This window comes from Calliopsis andreniformis, chromosome 10 (genome assembly GCF_051401765.1).
Source record: "Calliopsis andreniformis isolate RMS-2024a chromosome 10, iyCalAndr_principal, whole genome shotgun sequence".
In the NCBI taxonomy this organism is placed as follows: domain Eukaryota; kingdom Metazoa; phylum Arthropoda; class Insecta; order Hymenoptera; family Andrenidae; genus Calliopsis; species Calliopsis andreniformis.
This window is the reverse complement of record NC_135071.1, coordinates 17,643,580-17,665,440: the sequence shown is the minus strand read 5'-3', so window position 1 is coordinate 17,665,440 and position 21,861 is coordinate 17,643,580. Positions and strand designations below refer to the sequence as shown.

At 39.5% G+C, this 21,861-nt stretch overlaps 1 protein-coding gene across 5 annotated transcripts; it reads left to right on the top strand.

Moving 5' to 3' along the window:
* The first annotated feature begins 7,703 nt into the window (after positions 1 to 7,703).
* LOC143184986 (prohormone-1) lies at positions 7,704 to 20,648 on the top strand. Of its 5 annotated transcripts, none has more exons than XM_076387639.1 (3): positions 7,704 to 7,836; positions 11,637 to 11,750; positions 20,355 to 20,648. In XM_076387639.1, exons 2-3 carry the CDS (start codon positions 11,646 to 11,648, stop codon positions 20,517 to 20,519), a joined length of 270 nt encoding a protein of 89 aa, XP_076243754.1. In that variant the 5' UTR covers positions 7,704 to 7,836; positions 11,637 to 11,645; the 3' UTR covers positions 20,520 to 20,648. The 5 variants fall into 5 exon arrangements, with proteins under 5 accessions (XP_076243754.1, XP_076243750.1, XP_076243755.1 ...); XM_076387635.1 differs by having other exon boundaries at positions 11,637 to 11,756; XM_076387640.1 differs by having other exon boundaries at positions 7,768 to 7,899.
* Positions 20,649 to 21,861: the final 1,213 nt, after the last annotated feature.

Below are 21,861 nucleotides of genomic sequence, written 5' to 3'. Positions count from 1 at the left end.
CTGGAGACTAAAAGAGGATCCAATTTCAGAGAGGCAGAAGGCTTTGATCCGCGCGTGGACGGGCCGATTTTCCCCGATCGATCTGTTTCAGAACGAAACTCTGTCTCAGTACCAGATAATTACTACGTCGATCTTTTCTTTCTTTGGTACCTTTCACCTTTTTCTTCGATGAACTCGAGACCAGGCGAGGGCCAAACTTCCAAATTTTAAGATTCTGAGGTTCAGGAAGCTCACAATCTAAAAAATATTTCAAGAAATTATTTCTGTGTTACCAATTGCAATAAAAAATGGGAGAGGGGATGAGAGTACAATATTAAGCTATTATTATTATCGTTAATATTAAAGGTGTATAATTAAAATAAATTTTCACTTTGAAGATTGAGTAGTTAGAAAGCAAATTATCGCCACTTGTAGGGAAATTGGTTCTCCTGTGAAATTGGATTCTTTAGCATATACTTTGATCCATTTTGGGGTGCTTTAGAAAACCAAATTCAGCGAAACCTTTTGTGGAAGATCCAATATGTAAGCTACTGAGGATTCTGAAGAAATTTGAAAAAAATGCATACACTTTCTTTCCAAAAGATTAGTGTAGCGCTGGATTAAATTTTGATTGAAATCGCTTCAGTGGTTTGCTACCTGGAATCGATCCCGAAATTGGGCAATTTTTCATGCGGGTAACTGGCTGTGGCTTCCCTGAGGCATAGACGGATACATAATATTCGCTCGTTTCGATAATTTGCTCAGGGAAATAGCGGGAGCTTGCCTGGTCTGTATTATTATACAAGGCGTTATTATTTTTTCGAATTACATACCTCTTTTCCCCGTGGTTGCGTCAAATCAATTATCAGCAGCTCACCGCGAGCAGAGTTCATCTTCTGTTTATTATGCGATTGCATAACGCCTCGCGATGTCCTTTTCCTTCTGACGGGAGTCGCGTAACGTCAAGAAGTGAAATAAAATCGTGGGAAAAATGTAGACACGGTGCTGCTAGCTACAGACTCGATACGCCTTCGAACACTTTGAGAATAAGGTTTTCGAAAGGACGAGTCTTCGAGGCCCTTCATTTGCAAGCGATTTGCAAGGGGGATCGAGGGATTGAATAATGTGAACAAGTAGACTGAGGTGTGGAGGCGGATTTGGCGTTTGGAGACATGAATTCAGGCACATTAATCGTGTGTAGCATGTTTCGATATTTGAATATTAATACTCATAAATCATTTTGAGAATTTTTAGTAACTTGAAAATTACAATTTTGTGGGACACGAGGTAGTAGCTTCAGTCTTTACCTTTTTATAAGTTTATACTAGTATTTTTATACCTACTAGACTTTACATGCAAATATCTCGATTATTAAGGTTCATTCGAATGAACGATCAGACACGTGTCAATCTTATTTTCCACAAAGATTCACCAAGCAAAAGTCCATCCAAATTGGTTTTTATCTCACTCTGTCTTTCCCTTGCAATCCAATGATCACACCTCTCCCATTCCACCTCAAACTCGTTTAGAAATTTACTTTCCTCGAACCACAGCACATCCATCGCTGATTATACGAGTGGCAGCCTTGCACAGAGAATAATCGAAAGGAAATCTTGGCTGCCCCGAGGCGGTAAAGGGAAATAGAATCCACGATGGGAAGGCTCGCAGTTCCATTATTTTGCCTACGTAGTAAATTCGAGCTTTTCGACGCACCTTCTACGTCATCGCACAGGGTTCCGAAATAAGAACTCGATTGATATGCGTAGTTAGAACCTTTTAATAGGAGTTGATTAGACATCGACATGAGAGTCATTCAGCCAGAGCTGTCTGTGACATGTCGGTTGCCTTTGCGAATGTTTCAAGGACATGAGAGTCATGGAGGAAGACAGATGTTGCTGACACGGAAGATAGGGGCTTCGTTGACATTTCGCGAATCAGTCATTTTGTCTCTGAGCATTTGTAAAATAACACTATCAATAGGCTCGCGAATGGCAGCTCAGGATTTCGTCGAGGAAATGGAACTTGCGTAATGTTTTGCGTTCTATGCCTTACAAGGGGTAATCGTGGGGACAGGAATAGGCTGAGGGCCTACCTGAGGGGTGAGAAAATAGCTTTTGTTTGAGAATGTTTGTACTACTAAATGGGCATGTCGAGTACTAGGCTGCTCTCGATATTCTGTTGATTGATTGCGTCATTCAATGAATAAAGAGGCAAATGTACTGGTTGCAATGATCTCCAAGTGAGAGATATGCTAGTTTCAAAATCGTAAGGGAGCTTCCCTGGAATTTGTAATTTTTAGGACAGTTTATCAATTATTGTAATACAGGTAGTCTCTATGGCTCGAGGCATGCTTCATGAGTCTGTATCATTGAGTCTTGGGAGACACGAGACCTTTCATTCAAGACTGAGTTTCATTTTCCAGTTTACTGTTTTTTCTCTATTTTATAAAAATAATAGAAATCTAAAATGAGTTGTGTCCACATTAGTACCCAGAAACTGAGTGACAATAATTCAGGATTAATTGAATCTTCGAAGAGACAAGCTTCATGCATCACTGTTTCATTTTAGAGTCACTGTAGCACTTGAAGTGACTTATGGACGTCTGACTTATCGTTTACCTAACACTGACACATATCGCTCTTCAGGATCCAACAGCGATCGGTGACGTAAAGCTTTTATCACGTTTTATGGTCATCGACGGTGAGATTACACTTCCCAAAGCTCGACGTTTGATAGCCCATTTCTACCGAGCTGATTACCTATCGCTGAATATCGATTGTCGCCCCAGTGCCGTCTGATAACAGCCACGCGGCCTGAAATCAATTCTCGCCTCTTATCGCGCCGATCGAATCAGCCTCTTCCGTCGTTTCATTCTTACTCTCGAGAACAGTACAATTTCACACGTTCTCATCTTATCAGAAAGACAAGAGATCCTTGCTGGAGTAAATTGCAAACGGTTTAACACCCTCAACCCTTTCAGACCTGCTGCACATTACAATGTACAATAGCTGACTTGAAATATTAAAACTGTGACTGCAATCGTCTCAGTCTTGAAATCAAACACAAAAATACGAGATTATTTAAAAATACTGTAGATTTTGAAAATGTGAAATAGTCCTACATCAAACTCCTCTAACATTCTTATGTATTGTATATACATACAACAGAATTTCACGTTTCAAAACCTACATTATTTTTTAATAACTTCATATGGCTGCGTTTAGTTCAAATTTTTTTGCAAAGGGGTACTATTTAACTTCACGAAGTTTTATGAAGAATTTTGTGCATTATATAGATTCTGATCATTTCTGCACCTCGAAATTTGCCACAATTGCATAAAGATCTGTAGCTTAATTACCATAAGCAGTGCGTCACATGTGGTGCATGGGATAGTGAACGCCTCAACGATTCACTGTTGGTGAATACACGCGTTTACGCTACCCCTGAGATGTTGGAATCGTTGAGCTCTCGGACACGAAGTCTCGTCACATGAGATGCAGCTCATCATAAAGGAGGATCGAAAGGATGAAATTTGCATTAGCGTCGCCGATAAAATGGAAGAATTTTATCGCGCCATCGTGACGCACCTTTCCTTCTACCTTGCTGCAATTTTTAGAGAATACGATCCCTCGACCGATGGAAACCATTTACATAATTAATTCACCTTTTTGAGTTACAGTGTCTCTGACGAAGAGACTATAAGCTGAGGGCATACATCTCTGCTCAACAATAGGTAAGACACTTGTTTGAGCATGATGAATATCTGGGTATCGTTATAAATTTTCCTTCACAGGACGCGTAGAGTGACACTCGACATTTTTAAATTGATAATCAAAATTGTAGGGAGTTTTTGGAAAAAAAATTGAATAGAAATTAGGAGGGCTAAGGTCACAGTACACCTGAGTATTATTGTGTGAGCTGGTCCTCCATGAGGATACGCTGCTGTTCAAAATAAGGGGATCTGAATTTCATCATCTGCTCTACATCGAGAAGTACATTCGATCTTTCAGAAAAACGCTAATGTTTTCCAGAGAGCTCGCTGTAACGACAGGGTATCGATTTCCCATTTGCCCACATAAGGAGAAACAGTAGAATTTGTCGAGCTAATGTTCTCTTCTGGCCAGTGCACACAGGGCCCGATCGAAACGATATCGTCGGTCAAGTCGTTCCACAGTAACGAATTTTTCTCCACTCTGTGATCTCATTACTTAGAAAAATATGAAACAGATAGATCGATGCTTGATTGAAGTGGGCGTGGCCTGTGTGCGTGTGTGTGCTCCGAATAGGCGTTTCATCCCGAGGGCAATTCGCGTGACGTAACTTAATGACTAGCCCACGGCTTCCTCATCACTCTGTTGCTAATTAAGGAGTTACGCCATTTTTGAGGCTTTCGAAGATCGGGCTGCCTTCTTTTCAAGAATATTTCAAAAGAATTTTATTGCGCGTAATGATATTTAATAATCATAGCAATTCGAGACAGTGGAAGAACTTGAGCTACATTTTCTAAATTTCAGAGAGAAATTTTAAAGTTCGAAACCAGACGCAGCAAGTAACCAAAACGAATCGCGCGATCGGTGCAGCGAATGTTTCTTAATAAAACTATTAGAAACTATTTAATAACTTTGAGTGTTTCGTTGACTTATCAAATTGTTCTACTGTTTCGTATGAACTTGTCAAGCTATTTCCCTGTGGAGGCATGATGGAAGTGGTCGGAAGCTGTCTTGGTATCTTGGAGGCTGTCAAGAGTTTCGCTTTTCAACTCTGAGTATTCTGAAATATAAAAGCACTCTCTTTCAGCTACTAGATGACTTAAAAAATAGAAAACCAATAAAAAATAGACTTATCAAATTCTTCCCCCTCTTCAATTGTTCCACTACCTTGGGCACATACAATTTTATCTTGTATCTGATGGTACGTGTCCACCTGAGAGTAAAACAAATATTAAACTATCGCGAGCTGCTCTCGATTCCCCGCGATTTTTTATGTATTCTGCGTGTCGCCGAAAGGGAAGGCACCCTTTTGCAGCGCCCAGTCGACGCCGAGGTCTGAGGCGCAAGGGCGAGGAGTTGAACTCAAACTTTCAGCCCCGCCACGTGCTTTCGTTCCTCCCACGCCCGAGTTACGCAATTTTTGCAGAAATTCCACCCGAGGCGGAGGTTAGGATAGAAAAAGGAATTCGTTCTCACCTCGTTCCTGTCGTCAGTTTGCTTTCAATTATGGAAAATTATAATTTGCCTGGTTGAGGGACGAGCGGGGGTGAGGTCGAGAGGGTATTTTTTTTCACGCACGCACGACCCCTCGGATTGCTGGACAGCGCGGCAGCTGGCGTAGAAATTCGCGGCAGCCAGGAATGTCTCATCCCCTAAAATATGCCAAACAGCACGTCCGGTCGACGTACCACGGTCCCGACTTCGGCCACGGCTTGTCCTCCCCCTCGACCCTTTGCCCCTTCGACATCTGCCACCCTCCCCGCCATCGGTCGCTCGGGTTCCGACGGTCTGTTGTTACCGCTGTTTCGAGCTCGTGAATTTGTTCGTTCGTTTAACGTAATTTGAACGATACGCGAGGCGTGAAAATGAAGCTTCGAGATTAATTCGTTGAAATGGCTTGGTTTGAGAATGCGGTTGCGTGATGCAGCTATAACACTTCTGAGGGCGAGCGATTTCTGGGGTGCAGGGTTTTGAAGATTCGAATTGGTGAACCTTTTGGGTCTTAAATTTCGTTAGCTTCAAATAGTTATTCAAATACTCATATTTTTAGATACTCAAGTATTCAAGTATTCAAATATTCAAATACTCAACTACTCAAATATTCAAATATTCAAATATTCAAATTTTCAAATATTCAAATTTTCAAATATTCAAATATTCAAGTATTCAAATACTCAACTACTCAAATATTCAAATATTCAAATATTCAAATATTCAAATACTGAAATATTCAAATTTTCAAATATTCAAATATTCAAATACTCAAATATTCAAATATTCAAATTATAAAATTTTCAAATATTCAGATATTCAAATTTCTCCCTTCCTACTTCCATCACCTTACTCAAAACTTCGAACAAAACAAGCTTGTCCGCCTCAAACGGTCAAGGCCCTCAATGACCTCTCAACTTCTCCAGAGTGAGGCAAGAAATGACATCGTTCGCCAATAACTCGATAATAAACCGCGTCGACTTTTTTAAGGGCGATAAATCGCGTTTAAATGACGCGCGGTTGAGTGGTCTCCCTCGAAGTAAAAATGCACTTCCTTCTCGTTAATCACGTCTTCCGCTTACGTCGAGGAAATTACCGCGCAAAGAAGCTGCAAACGCAGTAAGGAGAACAGTAACTGTTCCTTGTATAGCAAGAGTGTCGAAATTGGTAGTTAATAGCAGGCCGAAGTCCTAACTACTGTAACGTGCATACTGTGGTATCCCATTACCTTTGGCAATCCTACTCTTCCCCAAGATGCTTCCTGATTGGAGAGTTCGAGCCTTCCTCATTGTTCGAGTTCAATTAATCTGAGACATTCGATATCGGTATCCTGAAACGAAAAATTAACTACGCGACTGCGAGCAGGTGTCCTCGAGGAAAGGGGAGGTTCTCTTTATCTTTTTTTATTGTTGAAGTAGTGAAACCAAATATGAAACTTGCGATCCTAGTAATCTTATTATCGTCACTTTTAATCAATGTTTGGATTGCACAGATTTCTTCTATGGCAATATGTTAATCCTCATCGTGTGAGTCACAGGATTTATAGTAACTCAAATATCTGTTACAAATATATCTTTGAGGGAGTTTACAGAAATTATCCAGATAAAAAGTTTCAAACCTTTTATCCTGTCCAATTATGGAGAAAGACGATCAGTACAGAAAAATGTGAAGTTGAGTTCTTTCCCATTTTTGGATAGTTTTGAACATTTTGCGTCTTGTAGTGAAAAATAGCAGTAAAATATTTCTACCGGATACTGCTTTTTTTCATAGTTGAGCAGTGCAGGTATTCTACTGTTAATTACTTTTTATTACAGCACTCCAGGAATCCAGAATTTTTTATCATAAAATTCCAGTAAAAGATACTAAATTATGTTACCTAATATCATACCAGTTGAGAATTAATTTTCAGAAATTATACGAATAAAACAATAGGTATCTGAATTTTCTCAATGTATCACGTTATTATACAATTTCTACATAATTATATAATTACAACAATAATTAACACAGTGTTTTTAAGGCACAGATTACGCTATTATTGTTAGATATTAAGGAGATTCAAAGCTCACTGCACAACAGTAAAGAAACTTCAAACGCTGGAGATACTGTTACAGGTCAAGAGACACAATTTTGTCGAAACTTTTATATACACAATCAAAGCATTTCTGCATTAATTTTGAAACGTTTCTCCGACGTGATGCATCTTCATCGAATTTTCTTTATTACTGTACAGTGAGCTTCGAGCCTCCCTAATATCCAACAATAACAACATAATCTGTGCCTTAAAAACACTATGTTAATGATTACTCGGTGGATCATGGCAGCAAAGGAGAGGGGTGGAGAGGTTCCGCGAGAGAACCGAGGGAAAAGCCATTATTATTATTCCCGCGTCGAAACATGGTGGTTGGGACGCGTGTTCGTCGAAAGAGTGGCTCGCGGGGGTGGGTTTTCCACCACCGAGCGACCGTTAGCAGCATTTCCACCACCAACGCCGCCGACCCAGTCCGTGTCTCGGATATAAAGTGGTCGCGTGCTTGCAAGCTCAGTCACTCTGTCCCGTGGAGGCAACGATCCTCGCAGCCGCTCGCCAAAAGCAACGCGACAGACCAGACAATCCTCCGACCGTCTCAGCCATCGAAGCAGCTCGTTACACGAGGTATTTCGTCTTTTCTCTCGACATCCCTCGATCCTCCGCTCGCCCCTAAAGGCAAATTTAAGGGTAAATAGTTATTATAAGTGTAAGTACTTCTGTATCCTTAGTTAGTGTATATTCTGAATTTTGGTAACTTCAATTTTAGAAATATTGCATATTTCTTTTTTTTTTGTTTTATTGTGTGGGAGATGCACTTTATGTTGTCCAATATTTTGTTTTATTATTATGAGCCTAGGATTGAGAGCTTGGTTCTCTCTTTAAATGTGGATTTTTTCTTATGGACTAGGTATTATATTAGGGATACACATAATTAATCTATTATTTCAATATGGATTACATGAGTATATGTACGAATCCAAATTTTTTTTATTATTTATGTATTCTATTATAGGTACTCTTATAAGAATATACCAGTTTAATTTAGATACTTAGATACATATATAAAAAAAAAAATAAACGACTTATAGGTACCCTTCTAATGTTGAAATATTAGGGTGATGTATTCAGAGTAACACGTTTTGAATTCTTAAATGTCTTCTGATACTCTAGAAGCATAATTATTTTTAAATATAGTACTCTTTTTGAAGCACCTTATAGAGGGTGCTTGACAACAGGTGTCAGAAATTTCAAGCAGTAGTTCTGTATATTAAAATAAGAAAAAACTAAAAACCTGTCTGACTTGGGACTCACTCTACTGCCAACGTGCACCAGCCAGGTCAGACACAGATAAATCAGTAGAACAAGCCCTCTTAAATGAGACATATTTTACGCCTATTTCAATCATTTCACAATGTGAGATAAATAAATATACAAATACAAAATTTTCTCAACAATTAATATCTCTAAAACGAATCCCTCATTATCGAACTTCTAGCTCCTCTAACATTATAAAAAAAAAATCGCATAGTGAGTCTAGACTCACTATAAAGAGCAAAGCTTTTACCTTTTCATCCCTCTAAATGATAAAATCCACGACTTAACCCTCGTTGCTTCATATCATCGCGAGGCCCTCAAAGATCTTCCAGTGCAAGAAGTTCAATATTTACCCCGAGTCTTCGACAACTTCCAATAATTCAGTTTCAAAGCAGAGGCGCGCTGAAGCGTAAGAGCCCCATTGCCAAGGGAATCGAGCAATTACTGTCGTTGTCTTCCTCCCAATCTATTTTTCAGCAGCGGCACAAGCGCGCAATTTCCGGGAGCAATCGCGCCTCGTTCCATCCTCGCCGATTGTTCGGCGCGAAGACAGCGCGTAACAGTAAGCCCTGATAAGCCCTGCTCGCTGTCGAGCCATTCACAAGCGTTTCCCGATATTTAATTAATCGCGTGGCCACGGACACTTGAGCCAGGGAATTCCCGCGGACGAGTTATCGCTCTGTCAACGACGACAACGTCCCTCTCTTCGTCAACCGAGAATCGGGCTGTCGATTCGATCCACCGAATTCGAGTCACCTCCCTGTCAGAGCCAAGCAAATAAAACTAACCCTGTCGACCCCGTGGCTGACTTGTTTTCACGGGGGTTCGAGGTATTCAGTGATCCATCAATCCTCGTTTCACGCACTTTGCACCGAGTTCCATCCCTTCTGGAGGGACTCGCGACAGGAGGGATTTTCACGAGGTATTTTCTCGTGAAATGGTGAACTTTGAATATTTTCACGTGGGAGTATTTAAATTTTTGTGTATTGGGGTATTTGTAATTTTGGTAGTTCGCGTATTTCTGATTTTAAAGCTTTGTGTATTGGAATATTTGAAATTTTGAATATGAGAATGTTTTTGAATGTTTGAATATTTGAGAATTTAAATATTAGAGAACTTGAGAATTTGAAAATTTAAATATTTGAGAATTTAAATATTTGAGAGTTTGAAAATTTGAAAATTTAAATATTTGAGAATTTAAATATTTGAGAATTTGAAAATTTAAATATTTGAGAATTTAAATATTTGAGAGTTTGAAAATTTGAAAATTTAAATATTTGAGAATTTAAATATTTGAGAATTTAAATATTTGAGAATTTGAAGATTTAAATATTTGAAAATTTAAATATTTGAAAATTTGAAAATTTAAATATTTGAAAAACCCCTATCTACTCCGCGTTTCAGCTTAGTGCCCTTTTAGCCCAATTCCGCGTGACTCGTGTTCTCCTAAAAAAATCATTAAAGATCAACATTAACTTTCGCGTGAAATTGTCCCGACCAATGCCACAAGGGTTAAAAACGAGCACCAAAGAGACTGCTGGTTGCTTGAATGACTGCCTGATGAACCGTAGCCGCATTTTAGAACACCCTAGAGTAAATTCCAGGCGCCGTAATGTGAAACTCAGCTTGCGACTCTCTCAATACAATTTTCGACCACTTTCTCTACTAATTATTCAGCCGTCGAAATTCAACGAATTCCTCGCATCGTTATAGGATCACAAGGGGATTCTATCGTCTCTTCTACATTACTCTCTTTCACATTTTTACAAAGTTTGGAGCCTTAAGTTCTGTTCGTTGCAGAAGGGGAAAGGATTAGGGAGATAACGAGGAACTTTAGTGCTTCGTTCATCCTTGTCAGATTATTGGTCGCCAATAGGAGCGCCTTTCCAGGGCTCGTAATTAAGAAAAAGTATCGCGCCGCGATTAATTCGATCGTTTCTACGAATTTCGCCTTGGGATATCCTAAGTGGATCTTTAATAGAATTCAGATTGATTTGAGATAGTCTTGTGGACTCTGAATCTCCTTTGAAATTCAGTGAATGGTGAAGGGGATTAATGAAATTAATTCCAAGTCCAAAAGACATGCTCGAGTCGAGAACAGTATCCTGCACAATGATCCAACGTGTTCTCTAATAGCGATAGTAAATTTTGTAGTTTAACGACGCGAGAAGCGCTCCTCGTGTCAGGAGACGCAATCTAAGTACACAATCAACGATCGTCGTTGCTCTTAGTTTCCAGGAGAAGAGACAACGTCTCGTTGTTTCCATGCGATTACAGTGGCTGCATCGCAAACAGTGCGTGCTCGCGACACACTGTGCGTTAATGGAAATAGATTTGCTCTATCATTAATGTGTCGCTGCAGACACTTGTTCATTCACGAGGAACACCATTCAATTGATGGTGGAGTTTGTGGATGTGAGGTAAAATGACATAACCGAGACACTGTACCAGCAGAAGTAACACAACTCAAGAAAAGAAAAACACGTTTTTATATTCATGAAAATGTGCTGTTTATTAAACTACTTTACAGTCGTAATTTTTGAGCCACGTCTCCTGAGCTCTGTCACTTTTCTAGATAAGCTGTAATATGTAAATGATTGGTTTTATATTCTAATTGGACGCTGTGTGAAGGGATTTGTATTTTTTATGAAAGTAGCTTTAATTTTGTGAAAATAGTTACCACGTATGAGCTGTTAAAATATTTGCAAGTGAAAGCAAAGAATTTTTGTTACCTTCCTAGTTAAATGAATGCAAAAATGTCTCGTCACCCTTAATTCCTCAATTATTTTCCCTGGGATTCCAAAACCGTTTAGTATCCCCATAAACGAAACGTTTCATTAATCGTCAGAGATCAGAGTATCAATTTATCGAATCCCCGCGCCATTAACGAGCCAATTTCGTAAAACCTAGATTGAATATATCTTTCCCCTCCAATTAGAGTGATTAAAGAGACACGAAAAAGTCTACTCGATATACATACTCGAGTCTCTTCTTTTACCTTCATTTTATAGAAATTTGTATCTTTTACTTGCCAGCAGGACTTTTGATCAACAAAATAAATCCCACTAAAAACTGATTTCAATGAACACCCCTTTCTTTTTCCATTGCAGATCGAAAACATGTCCTCTCTGAGAGCCACTGTATTCCTAGTCGTGGCCCTGATGGTCCTGGTCGACTGGTCCTTGGCGCTGCCAGCCGCCGATAAGGAGAGGCTTTTGAACGAGGTAGACGTAAGTAACGAGAGATCCTTTGGTCCCTCGAAGGGTGTAGAGTAGAGGAATAAATGCAGGATCCGCGCGGCAGTTGATAACGAGCAGGCGGAAGGAGCGTATCGTTTCCACGAAGCTGGTATCTCGCGCTCGTTAGAAGAGCCCGCGGGTCGTGACCCCTCGCGACACTCGACGTACGACAAATGCAGCTCATTACCGTCACACGGTCGTGCCCCCAATTTTTCGTCGCGAGAAAAACGCCACCGCGCGTCTTCGACTCGCTTAAGTCGTCTCGGAGAGCACGCGGGAAGAAAAGCTGGTAATTTGTTCAATTTCTCGTCGAGATGAATTTCTGGAACTTATTGAAGATTATTGGCGACGTCGGAAGTTCTGAACTTAACAAAGGGAACATGAAAGGGGAGAAACCGCGAGCTGCCAGCTACAATTGTCTTTAAGTTCGATCTTACCTTGTCTGACCGAGCACGCTCCTGTTCCACTTGCTCGTCGTAAACCTTGAGATTTTCTACTTGCGCGCGTGCCTGTTGATGGACGCCACTGGACATAGTTTGGAATCGTTTTCTGAAGTAATTTCACTGGATGTGAAACTAGATTTCTCAGAATTTTGGTAAATCCTTTTTGCTTTTTAGTGAGATAGAGGAATTGAAAATGATCGATTCCAAACTTTTGGTATGTGGTGTTCGTAGAACGTTTTTTCTTCTTTTTGTATTTCATTCTTTGGAATAATTTAAAGTAGGCGATATATTGGAGAAACACTATTTACACACGATTATTCATGTACACATTATCAGTCTCCCTTTCGACCACCAAAACATATTCTCGCTATTAGACTCCTGCTTTCATGCAAATATTTACTTTCGAGGACACAGACAAAAAATGAAGCCTATATAAAAATAACCATTAACAGTCCTCCAACTTCCGCTGGCTTTTTCCTCTCGTTTCAACAATTCCACCCCTTGCCCCTGAACCTTTAATCCACGTCACCACCTCTCGTCACAGACTCCGTTCTCTCGAAAAGCACGATCAGTGGCGAATGAATCGAGCGTTCGCGGTTTAAAATCAGTTCGCGGTCTGAGCCGCGGCAGCTTTTGCCCGCTTCGAAATTAATTTCCCCGTCGATTAATTAGCCGATTGCTGGCACGTGTCGGCGGGCGCGTCCTATTTACTTGTGGCATTTGCATTATGGAAACCGTCGAGCCATCTTCGTCGAAACGAGATCCCTTTCCACGTGGAGAATCCATTTTCTCCGGCAGACGAGAGACTGACGTACGGACACGGGCTGGGAGCAACAATTTATATTGCTGCCACGCACGCTGGAACAAATGGAAAACAGTTCCGTGGCGAGAACTCGTCGCGATGGGGACATTTCTCGTTTTTAATATGGCGTCCTACTGTGGCGGTGACCACTAGCGATGGGCACGAGTGTGTTTCGAGTAGAATCAGATGCTGAGCAAGTAGATTTGAGGAATTTGAAGAATTTGAACCATTTGCACAATTTGAAATTCTTATAAGTACATATCTACTATTTTATGACACACTTTACTATTTTTCATTTTTCACTAAATGTATTAGGATTCAAGGTTAATATAGTGACTCAGTTTTTCATATTTTACAGAATTTTCGTATTACTGTTTTTTCATAACTTACAGAGAGAAACAAAGCTGAAGACAAGCTATAATGTATAGGGTTTTCCAATACGAGTGATAGACCTTTGAATAATAATTGAAACGAAATGAAAAGTACTATATTTTACGTATTTCAACAACGTAAAAGTGTCCAAATATTTATGCCTGAACCCCTGCAAAATAGAGTCTAAGAATTGGATTTGATTTGAACATCTGAGTGCATATCGAACTTGATCCCATCGCTAGCGAGCACCCTTCACCCTGAACTTTTCCGCCACTCGGTCGCACCCCCAGACCATACCTCGATTTTCGGTTCAGTTCGATTTACACATCTGCGAGAGGGAGCAGATCAGAGTGTCGGCGCGGAATTTCAACGAGGATCCTCGAGGAACGTCCTTCGGGGCGAGTTTTCCCTCGAGATATCCCCCAAGCTCGAATAAGATATTGTGTAAAAGGAACAGTTAATGGCCACGCCAAAGCAGTGATGGAGGAGTACAAAGGATAATCGCTGGCGAAAGGCTCGGTTGTGTAGGAGAATGGAAAAAGCTGGGAAACCTGTTGCTTTTCCGCAATGAGAGTCCCTGCCTCGCGAATTCAATTTAACTGCTGTTGCTTCTTTGCTGTGGATTCAGTTTAGACCCTTCTTGCGTTTGCCTCCGCAGGCTGAGAGGACTTAGAGGGATCGTCGAGGGTAACGATCGTTTTCTAAAGAATCTTTGACTGGATAAGTCGATTTCTAACTCGGGAGGGCCAGTGACTGATAGTTGGGGCAATATGGTGGTTAGGGTTGAGTTGATGTGACCTGCCTTCTGGAAAGATTTAAAGATTTGATATTTGGAGGTTTGAGAATTTAGAAATTTTGGTGTTTGGGAATTGGGAGTTATGAGAATTTGAATATTTGTGATTTTGAAAGGCTTGAATAGTCAAATTTTGTAGATCTAGAAATTTGAAAATTTAAATATTCGAAAATTTGAATATTTGAAAATTTGAATATTTAAAAATTTGAATATTTGAAAATTTGAATATTTAAAAATTTGAATATTTGAAAATTTGAATATTTAAAAATTTGAATATTTGAAAATTTGAAAATTTGAAAGTTTGAAAATTTGAAAATTTAGAAACCCAAATACTTGAAAATCTGAGTATTTGAAAGTTCTTACAAATATCGTATCATTATTAAAATCAATTTTATTGTCATAAGGGGTATAAGTACTCTACAAGCTATGGTCGTAGGAGATCGCCTCGCCTACTTTGTATTCAGATTGGTTGTGACAACCTTCAACTGAATTGCCGTGTTATTGTTGCCACTGAGGTTGGAACACGCGCGACTCTGTACAATTAACGCTGCCACTAATAATCCATAGATACGGGTTTAATCGCGCGTCCTCAGTACGATCAAAGACAAAGGATCCGCTCGTCTCGATATAATCGCATACCTCGATCCTCTCAGCTTGGATGTCCCAATAACGATTGGCAGACTGTACTGCAAAATGATACTTTGTATCGAGATCCGTTTCTTCTGAGCATATAATGGGACCAGATAATGTCAGTTGTATTAGGAGAAAGTATAGAATAATGGTGTGAAGACAGAGAGATAATTTTCTTACTTATTATTATAAGTATATACATATGTACCTTCCTGAAAAATTTAAAGATTTGAAAATTGTTAGGATACTGAATCAACTGAAAAATTAAAATTATTAAGGTACTTTCAAATATTTATTTGAAATATTAATATATTTGCATCCCTGGGAGTTTGACTATTTGAAAATTGTAATATTTAAATAGATGAAAATGTTCAATAGTACATTTCTCTTGTTAAACTATAAATGTCTCTTAGGTGTAGTTCCACATGAAGAAATAATTCGAGCACGAGGGTTAAACTGTCGCAAAATATCGCGTACAAATCCAGGCACCGCTGGAGTTGGAAAAAGTTTATCTCTTGGGATAGGAGATCTGGCCCCGAGATTATAAAGCTACATAATACCAACGAGGCATCGGTCGCCTCTGTAGACAAATAAAGTTGACAATATTTACGGCGGGACTAATCAATGGGTATTATACTTCCTGAAACTTTTCCTTAATTACTGCAAGAGAATAGAGAGTGCATACATCAAAGAAGAAGAGACTTTCTTATGAAGGTTGTGTTTATATGAAGGTTGAAATATCAAAGATGTATTCTAAGCAGTATAATAATAATAACTAATTACATTAGGAACCCTTATTGCAGAATATTTTATACTTAATTGGTACAGGGAGTTCACAGCATTTATAACATCTCAATTATTTAGGTTTTGTAGCAAAAGTGTTCGTGGATAATGTGTGCATTAAACAGAAAATCTGTAATTTTTCAAAGTGGGAAAATTTGAATATTTAAATATTTCAATTTTTGAATTTTTGAATTCGTAAATATTTGAAGTGAATATATTCTTCAGGAAAAATTGTATCCTCAAGTAACAAAAATGGAAAAAATAGTGGAACTATCTACCGAAAGTGATCGTATCCTTCCTCGAGAATCTCACGTTTCGAGTCGAGTCGGTTTTGACTTAGCTCCACGATATATTAGTATCACACTATCATCCAAGGGTATTACACTGAGCCGACGTTCGACCTTTGCCACCATCCAGGTTCGTATCCTCGTGTTAGATAAACGATCATGGAATTTTATAGACATCTCAGTCGATCGTCGTTCTGGGATTTAATTCCCAGAAGTCAGACCCGTGATAACATTATCGAGCAGATACCCAAGAAGAAAGATTACTTCGTTTTCCGCCGACGCGTCCTTTCGTTTCCTCAAGCAGTGGCGGGAATTCAACGTTCCTCTAAAGTCAGAGAAACCCTCGAAAGACGGGGAAAAGAGATCACCGCAAGATACGGTATATCGTTTTAAAACAATTATTCGAAGGAGGATAACGGTTTTCTCAGGCGCTCAAGAATTCAATACACCGCTCGCAGATGCCGTTTCAAAGCGACAAATTTCATTTCTTCTTTCCCCTCGGAGGACAAGAGTATCGTGATGCTAGAAGAACAGTGGGATAACGACGAGGAACGAGGTTTTCAGCGAATTAGCTGTGCAAGATTGCGTTCGTTTACTGTCCTCCTTCCTTTTCCCGCAGGTTCAGACCTACAAGTGTCGCGTTACTTGAACTGAATTATTTAATTATTGTTATACCAGAGAATGGTCCTCTTCAAGGTCGAATGAAGGGCGTTTCTGTTTTTTGAGGCTCGTTCAAATTGGTTAACTTAGTAAAATCCAAGTTAGTAGAATCCAAATGACTAGAGCTCAAGTTACTAGAACCCAAGGTACTAGGACTCAAGGTACTAGAATTCAAAGTGCTAGAATTCAAGTGATTCGAAGAAACTTGGCCAATTCTCTTGACTCGAAATATGATCTCAAGTTTCTGTCTTGTCTTAGCTCGTTCAGACCACACAAGTTACTCGCTTGAATGCAAGTGGCTTCGACCACAAAGTTGACTATTAATTTCATCCCTTATCTTGCCGATGGAACTGCAATGTTTAAAAAAATTGTAGTTGATCAGTTTGTCTCCTGAAAGGCTATAATTTCTTATAGTCAGATATTTTCTATATTTTCTTTCGCAGATTGAACTGAAATCTCGTCCCCATATTAGCATACATATCTATGTATACATAAGTAAACGTATGCTACATGGAGAGGTAGATATTGAAAGGAGAGCAGTGTCACGTGAAATAACGAGAGATCTCGATCACCGAGGATTTCTTCTTCTCCTGTGGATAGAAGGGAACACTATCTCGCCCGAGAGACTCGAAGACAGCGCGGTTGTTCTTCCTCGTGTTTGCCCATTCTCCTCCTTCATCCTGTTCATCCTGCGGAATGGAATTTCGTTACGTCCTCATGCTCGAATTTTCCCGAGAAACATCTCGCCTCTTCTCTCGCGTGCATATTTTTATTTCAAACAGCTTCCGACAAAGACGTTTTTTTTTCTATCTCGTATCTGCCACTGCCAAATGTATCTCTTCGTGCCTGAGGTGGTGTGACTCGACTTCTGATCCTTTCAGGGAGTTCATTTTCTTCCTTAGGAGAACTATGAAACGACTGCTCCGTTTAAGCTATTAGAAAGTTGTAACGTGTATAATAGTGTTCGAGGTGTTCGAAAAATATTCCAATTTAAGAAGTTTCAAGCTTGCTAACTTTCAATTCTTCATATCTTTAGAAAGTCAAATATTTAAATATTCAAATATACAGATTATTCAAACTTTCAAGATTAAAATATTTCTCTTCTACTTGCCTGAATTTCAAATAATAGCCATTCAACAAAAAAATATAGAAAATAAAATTATCCTCATTATAAACTCGCCAACAAGCCACGAACAGATAGAATGTATTATACCCATGAATGAATAGAATTGAACATTTTATGGAGTCGTTAAACCATGCTAGAAGATTTCCATCAACGTGAGAAATTCCCTGACAGTACTTGACAAGAGGAGACAATATAAGACAAGGATATCCTCTGCTATCTTGAAGCGACAGGTGTTTATTCAAACCCCTTTCTATCCTCTGGTCCATATTTCCTTAACCCCAGGAAAATACCATAATCGTAGCAGCATGTGACCTCTGGCAGTTTGCTCTCCATTTTACGTCAAACGAATTTTCTACGGAAAGAAATACAGTGACTTCAAATATCCCCCTGTTAGTGGGGGTCGTTTAGGGACGCTAACGCACAGAATGTCGATAAACGTTATTTTCAGGGGTCGTTCGAATAATTGGAAAGAATTGGCGGCTGTGGCGAGGAGCAAGCGAGAAAAAAGAATGCCACGGCTGCGGTAACCAGCCATCGGGCTCTCCGCCATTTCCTGGCCCCGTTCGCGCCTCGAATATTTCAATTTTAATATTAGTGCCAGTAATCGCGCGCTAATGGATTATAATACGCGACCGTTTAACGGAATTTCATTCGCGGGCACGCATTGTGCATTGGTTATGGGGTAAAAGTAAGAAATCTAGCTTTTCTATTGGCGAATTTTAACCCTTAAATATTTATCTTAAGTGTCTAGAGTTTTAGAGTTTAGATAGAAATGTTTGAGATAGAAATGAAGAAGAATGAAGAACCTTAACTCTGAACTTTCTAATTACGAAAAATTCAACGCTCTGAATTTTAAAAATTTTCAAATTTTCAAATGTTTAAATATTCAAATATTCAAATTTTCAAATTTTCAAATATTCAAATATTCAAATATTCAAATATTCAAATATTCAAATATTCAAATTTTCAAATTTTCAAATTTTCAGTCTTGTTTTGTATCTCTTCCTTTTTATGCCTTTCAGTTCCTGAAACTTAGTATTCAGCTCTGAGAGATCAATCAAAATGATCCCCCTTCTTCCTGCATATATTAAGAGATACAATAAAATTATGAGTAGCTTAATTTGCTTCCTCAGTTTCCAAAAAGCACTCAAATTGCTTCAGCCTACTCAGATACGTCTAAACGAATCATAGAACCCCCAAATTTGATTCTCCCTCTATATCCACTTCACTTATCACCCCATGGCACGCATGCAAACATTCCAGAATACAAATATAATCGAAACTTAGTCCCTCGAATTAGCTAAATCGAGTTGTCTAGAAGTTGCCTCGAATACCTTACGAACAGACCACTTGACCCAATTCGTATGAGATCCCTGTCAAGCTGGGTTGCACGTTTCTCTGGGAAATTTGATGAAATTAGACGGGGAACTCTCGAGACTAACCGAGGCTCGGCGCATCCTGACAATTTTTTAAACGAAACGCGTGTGGGAGATTGAAATGGGAAACGTCGATGGAAAAAGTCGAGGAACGAGTCGTGGGGAGAATGTTGAACAGTGTTGACTGACGTTCGTGGCAAGGTTTCGATCGTTCACGATGGACAACCGTCGACGGAAACTGACTGCAATCGGATTGCCCTCGCCGAGGCAGTGATTATCGGATCAGCCACAAATTTATCGGTCTTTCGTTCGACGAATCGCCTCCCCTTTCCACGAGCGTCCAAAAATCGCGGCGAAATGTCGGCTTTTGTGACCATTCTCGGATTAATCACCGTGACCGAGACTGATTTTCGGCCCTTCGTGTTGGGAAATGTACGAACTTCAATTGCTGTCAATACTGGATTTTCAGATTGAAGTGTTCGCGCTTTATGAGTGCTTGCTGTTTCGATATGTACACTTCGGTTTTGGAAATGTGGTCGGTGTTTGATGAAGAGTGAAATGGGACTCTGAGGTTGTGGAAAGTTTCGGTGTAATAACTTGTACAGAGATTTGAGTATTTGAGGGTCTAAGTACCTAAATAATTGAGTACCAGAGTACCTTATTATATGAGTACCTGTGTGGCTAAATATCTGAGTACCTGAGTGATATGTAGCTGAGTATCTGTCTAGCTAAATGTCTATGTACCTGGATATATGGGTACCTAAGTACCTGAGAATCGAAGTACCTAAGTATTTAGGAGATTAAAATATTGAAGTATTTGAGTACTTGAAAATTTGGAAGTTGAAGAAATGAAAAATTAAAAAACTCGAGTACTTACTTGAATATTTAAATATTTGAATACCAAACATTCAAAATTTAAAAAACTATAATTACCACCGCCTTGCATTCAGAAAAGCTTTGCTCAGTGTCTCCAAATAATTTGAAACTACATCACCACAGAAACGAGTTCACAACTTGACAATACTCAAATATATATATAATACTCAAAACGTATATAACTTACAAAGCAAGAGTCTACCCCCAGGCTGCAAAATCTCCAACAGTTCCCCCTCCTTTCAATCAATATCTCAGCTCCCAGACCCTCGATCCTCTCACCCTACCACACATTTCATTCATTCATTCACCCCAACAGTACAACTGTTCCTACAAAGTACACGAAAACGCTTTCGAATCGTTTGGTCAGATCATACTCTACAAAGAATACCTGGGACCAAGGGCGCCAAGCTCAACAAGAAATATCGGGAACGTCTGTTTCAGCTGGTGGACGACGACGGGAGCATCGAGACGGCCCTGATCAATTATCTATTCACGAAGCAGGTCGTGAAACGCCTCCGTAACCAGCTGGACATCGGGGACCTGCAGCGTAAGCGCAGCTACTGGAAACAGTGCGCCTTCAACGCGGTCTCCTGCTTCGGCAAATAGGTCCCTCGTCCACTGTAGCCCCGACGATAATCGTCAGCAAGCTTTCCTCTGCGTCTCTCCATCTCTTTCTTATCCGTCGCTAGCTTCCTCAGTCGGCCGCGTCTTCGAGGACACGCCATTCAGTTTGAAATCGTCTCAGAACCGTGGATCCTTCGATCCCCCTTAGTCCCGAGGATACTCGAGCCCTGATCCGTCTTACTATTTTCGTTTACGCTTGCTAGAGGGGAGTTTCAATGGGTCTGGGTTCGTTTCATTTTCTTTTAGAGCTTGAAACCTGTACCTACTTGAATTAATGTGAAAGTTTCCACGGCTGAGAAGCTTTAGGGACTTTGCGCTATTGTTTGCGAGCGTGCACTCACAGCATATGTCTGCTGCTATAGCTGGTAACCTTAGGAACATTAAGGGGAGAGTTCCTCGAGCGCGAAAATGGAAAAATGTACGAGCTCTGTTTGCTTTCTGTAACAATTCTTGGAAGATTGTTTGCGCGGTAGAGACCTTATGTTTCATATTCGAAAGTACTTGTCGATTTCATGGGAATAAGTAATTTAGTAATAGACGAGAGGTGTGTGTTTGAAGAACCCACTTTTAGACTTCTGTCTGGCTCAGGGTTAATATTGCGACAATATCTGGACCACTTTTCATTTTGTGGAATGATCGAGAGGGGTCCAGGGATGAGAAAGTGGAGCACGTAAAATGTATTTGAATTTTGTCGAGTATCATTGCATAATATTTTTGAGTATCTTGTCTAGTTTATTTTATGTTGAGAGTGAATGCAGAGGTGCACGTTTATAGTTACGCCTTTTAAAGAAACTGAGACGACTAAACGAACTCTGAATATTGAAAAAATATGAAGCTTAGTCTTTCATTATTTTACGAGTTTCAAAATTTAAAAATTGAAATATTCAAAAATTAGAATATTCAAAAATATGAAAATCAGAGTATGAAAAAATATTTAAACTGAAATATTCACAAATTTAAAACTTCATAAGCTTGACAATTCGAAAGTTTCAAATCTTTAATATTTAAAATTTAAAATCTTCAGTGTATTAGACTCTCAGTAGCTAAAACCTTCAATCCCTATTTCAGAAACTTTGCAGACATAAAAGCTAGAAAAGTCGAAGGCGTAGCTGTAACCCGAGAAGAATAATTACTTATAAGAAACACCCTTTATCAGGCATAACAGGGATCACATTAGCTAGAAATCCTAATTCTTCTCGCTGCTAAGATATCATGGCCAAGCGTCTCGGTTACTCGCGAACAATAGCGCGTATCTGGAGCCCATTTTCCATGATATACCGTGGCCGATATTAACAAAGAAAATCGTAGATTAGCAAGATAAATA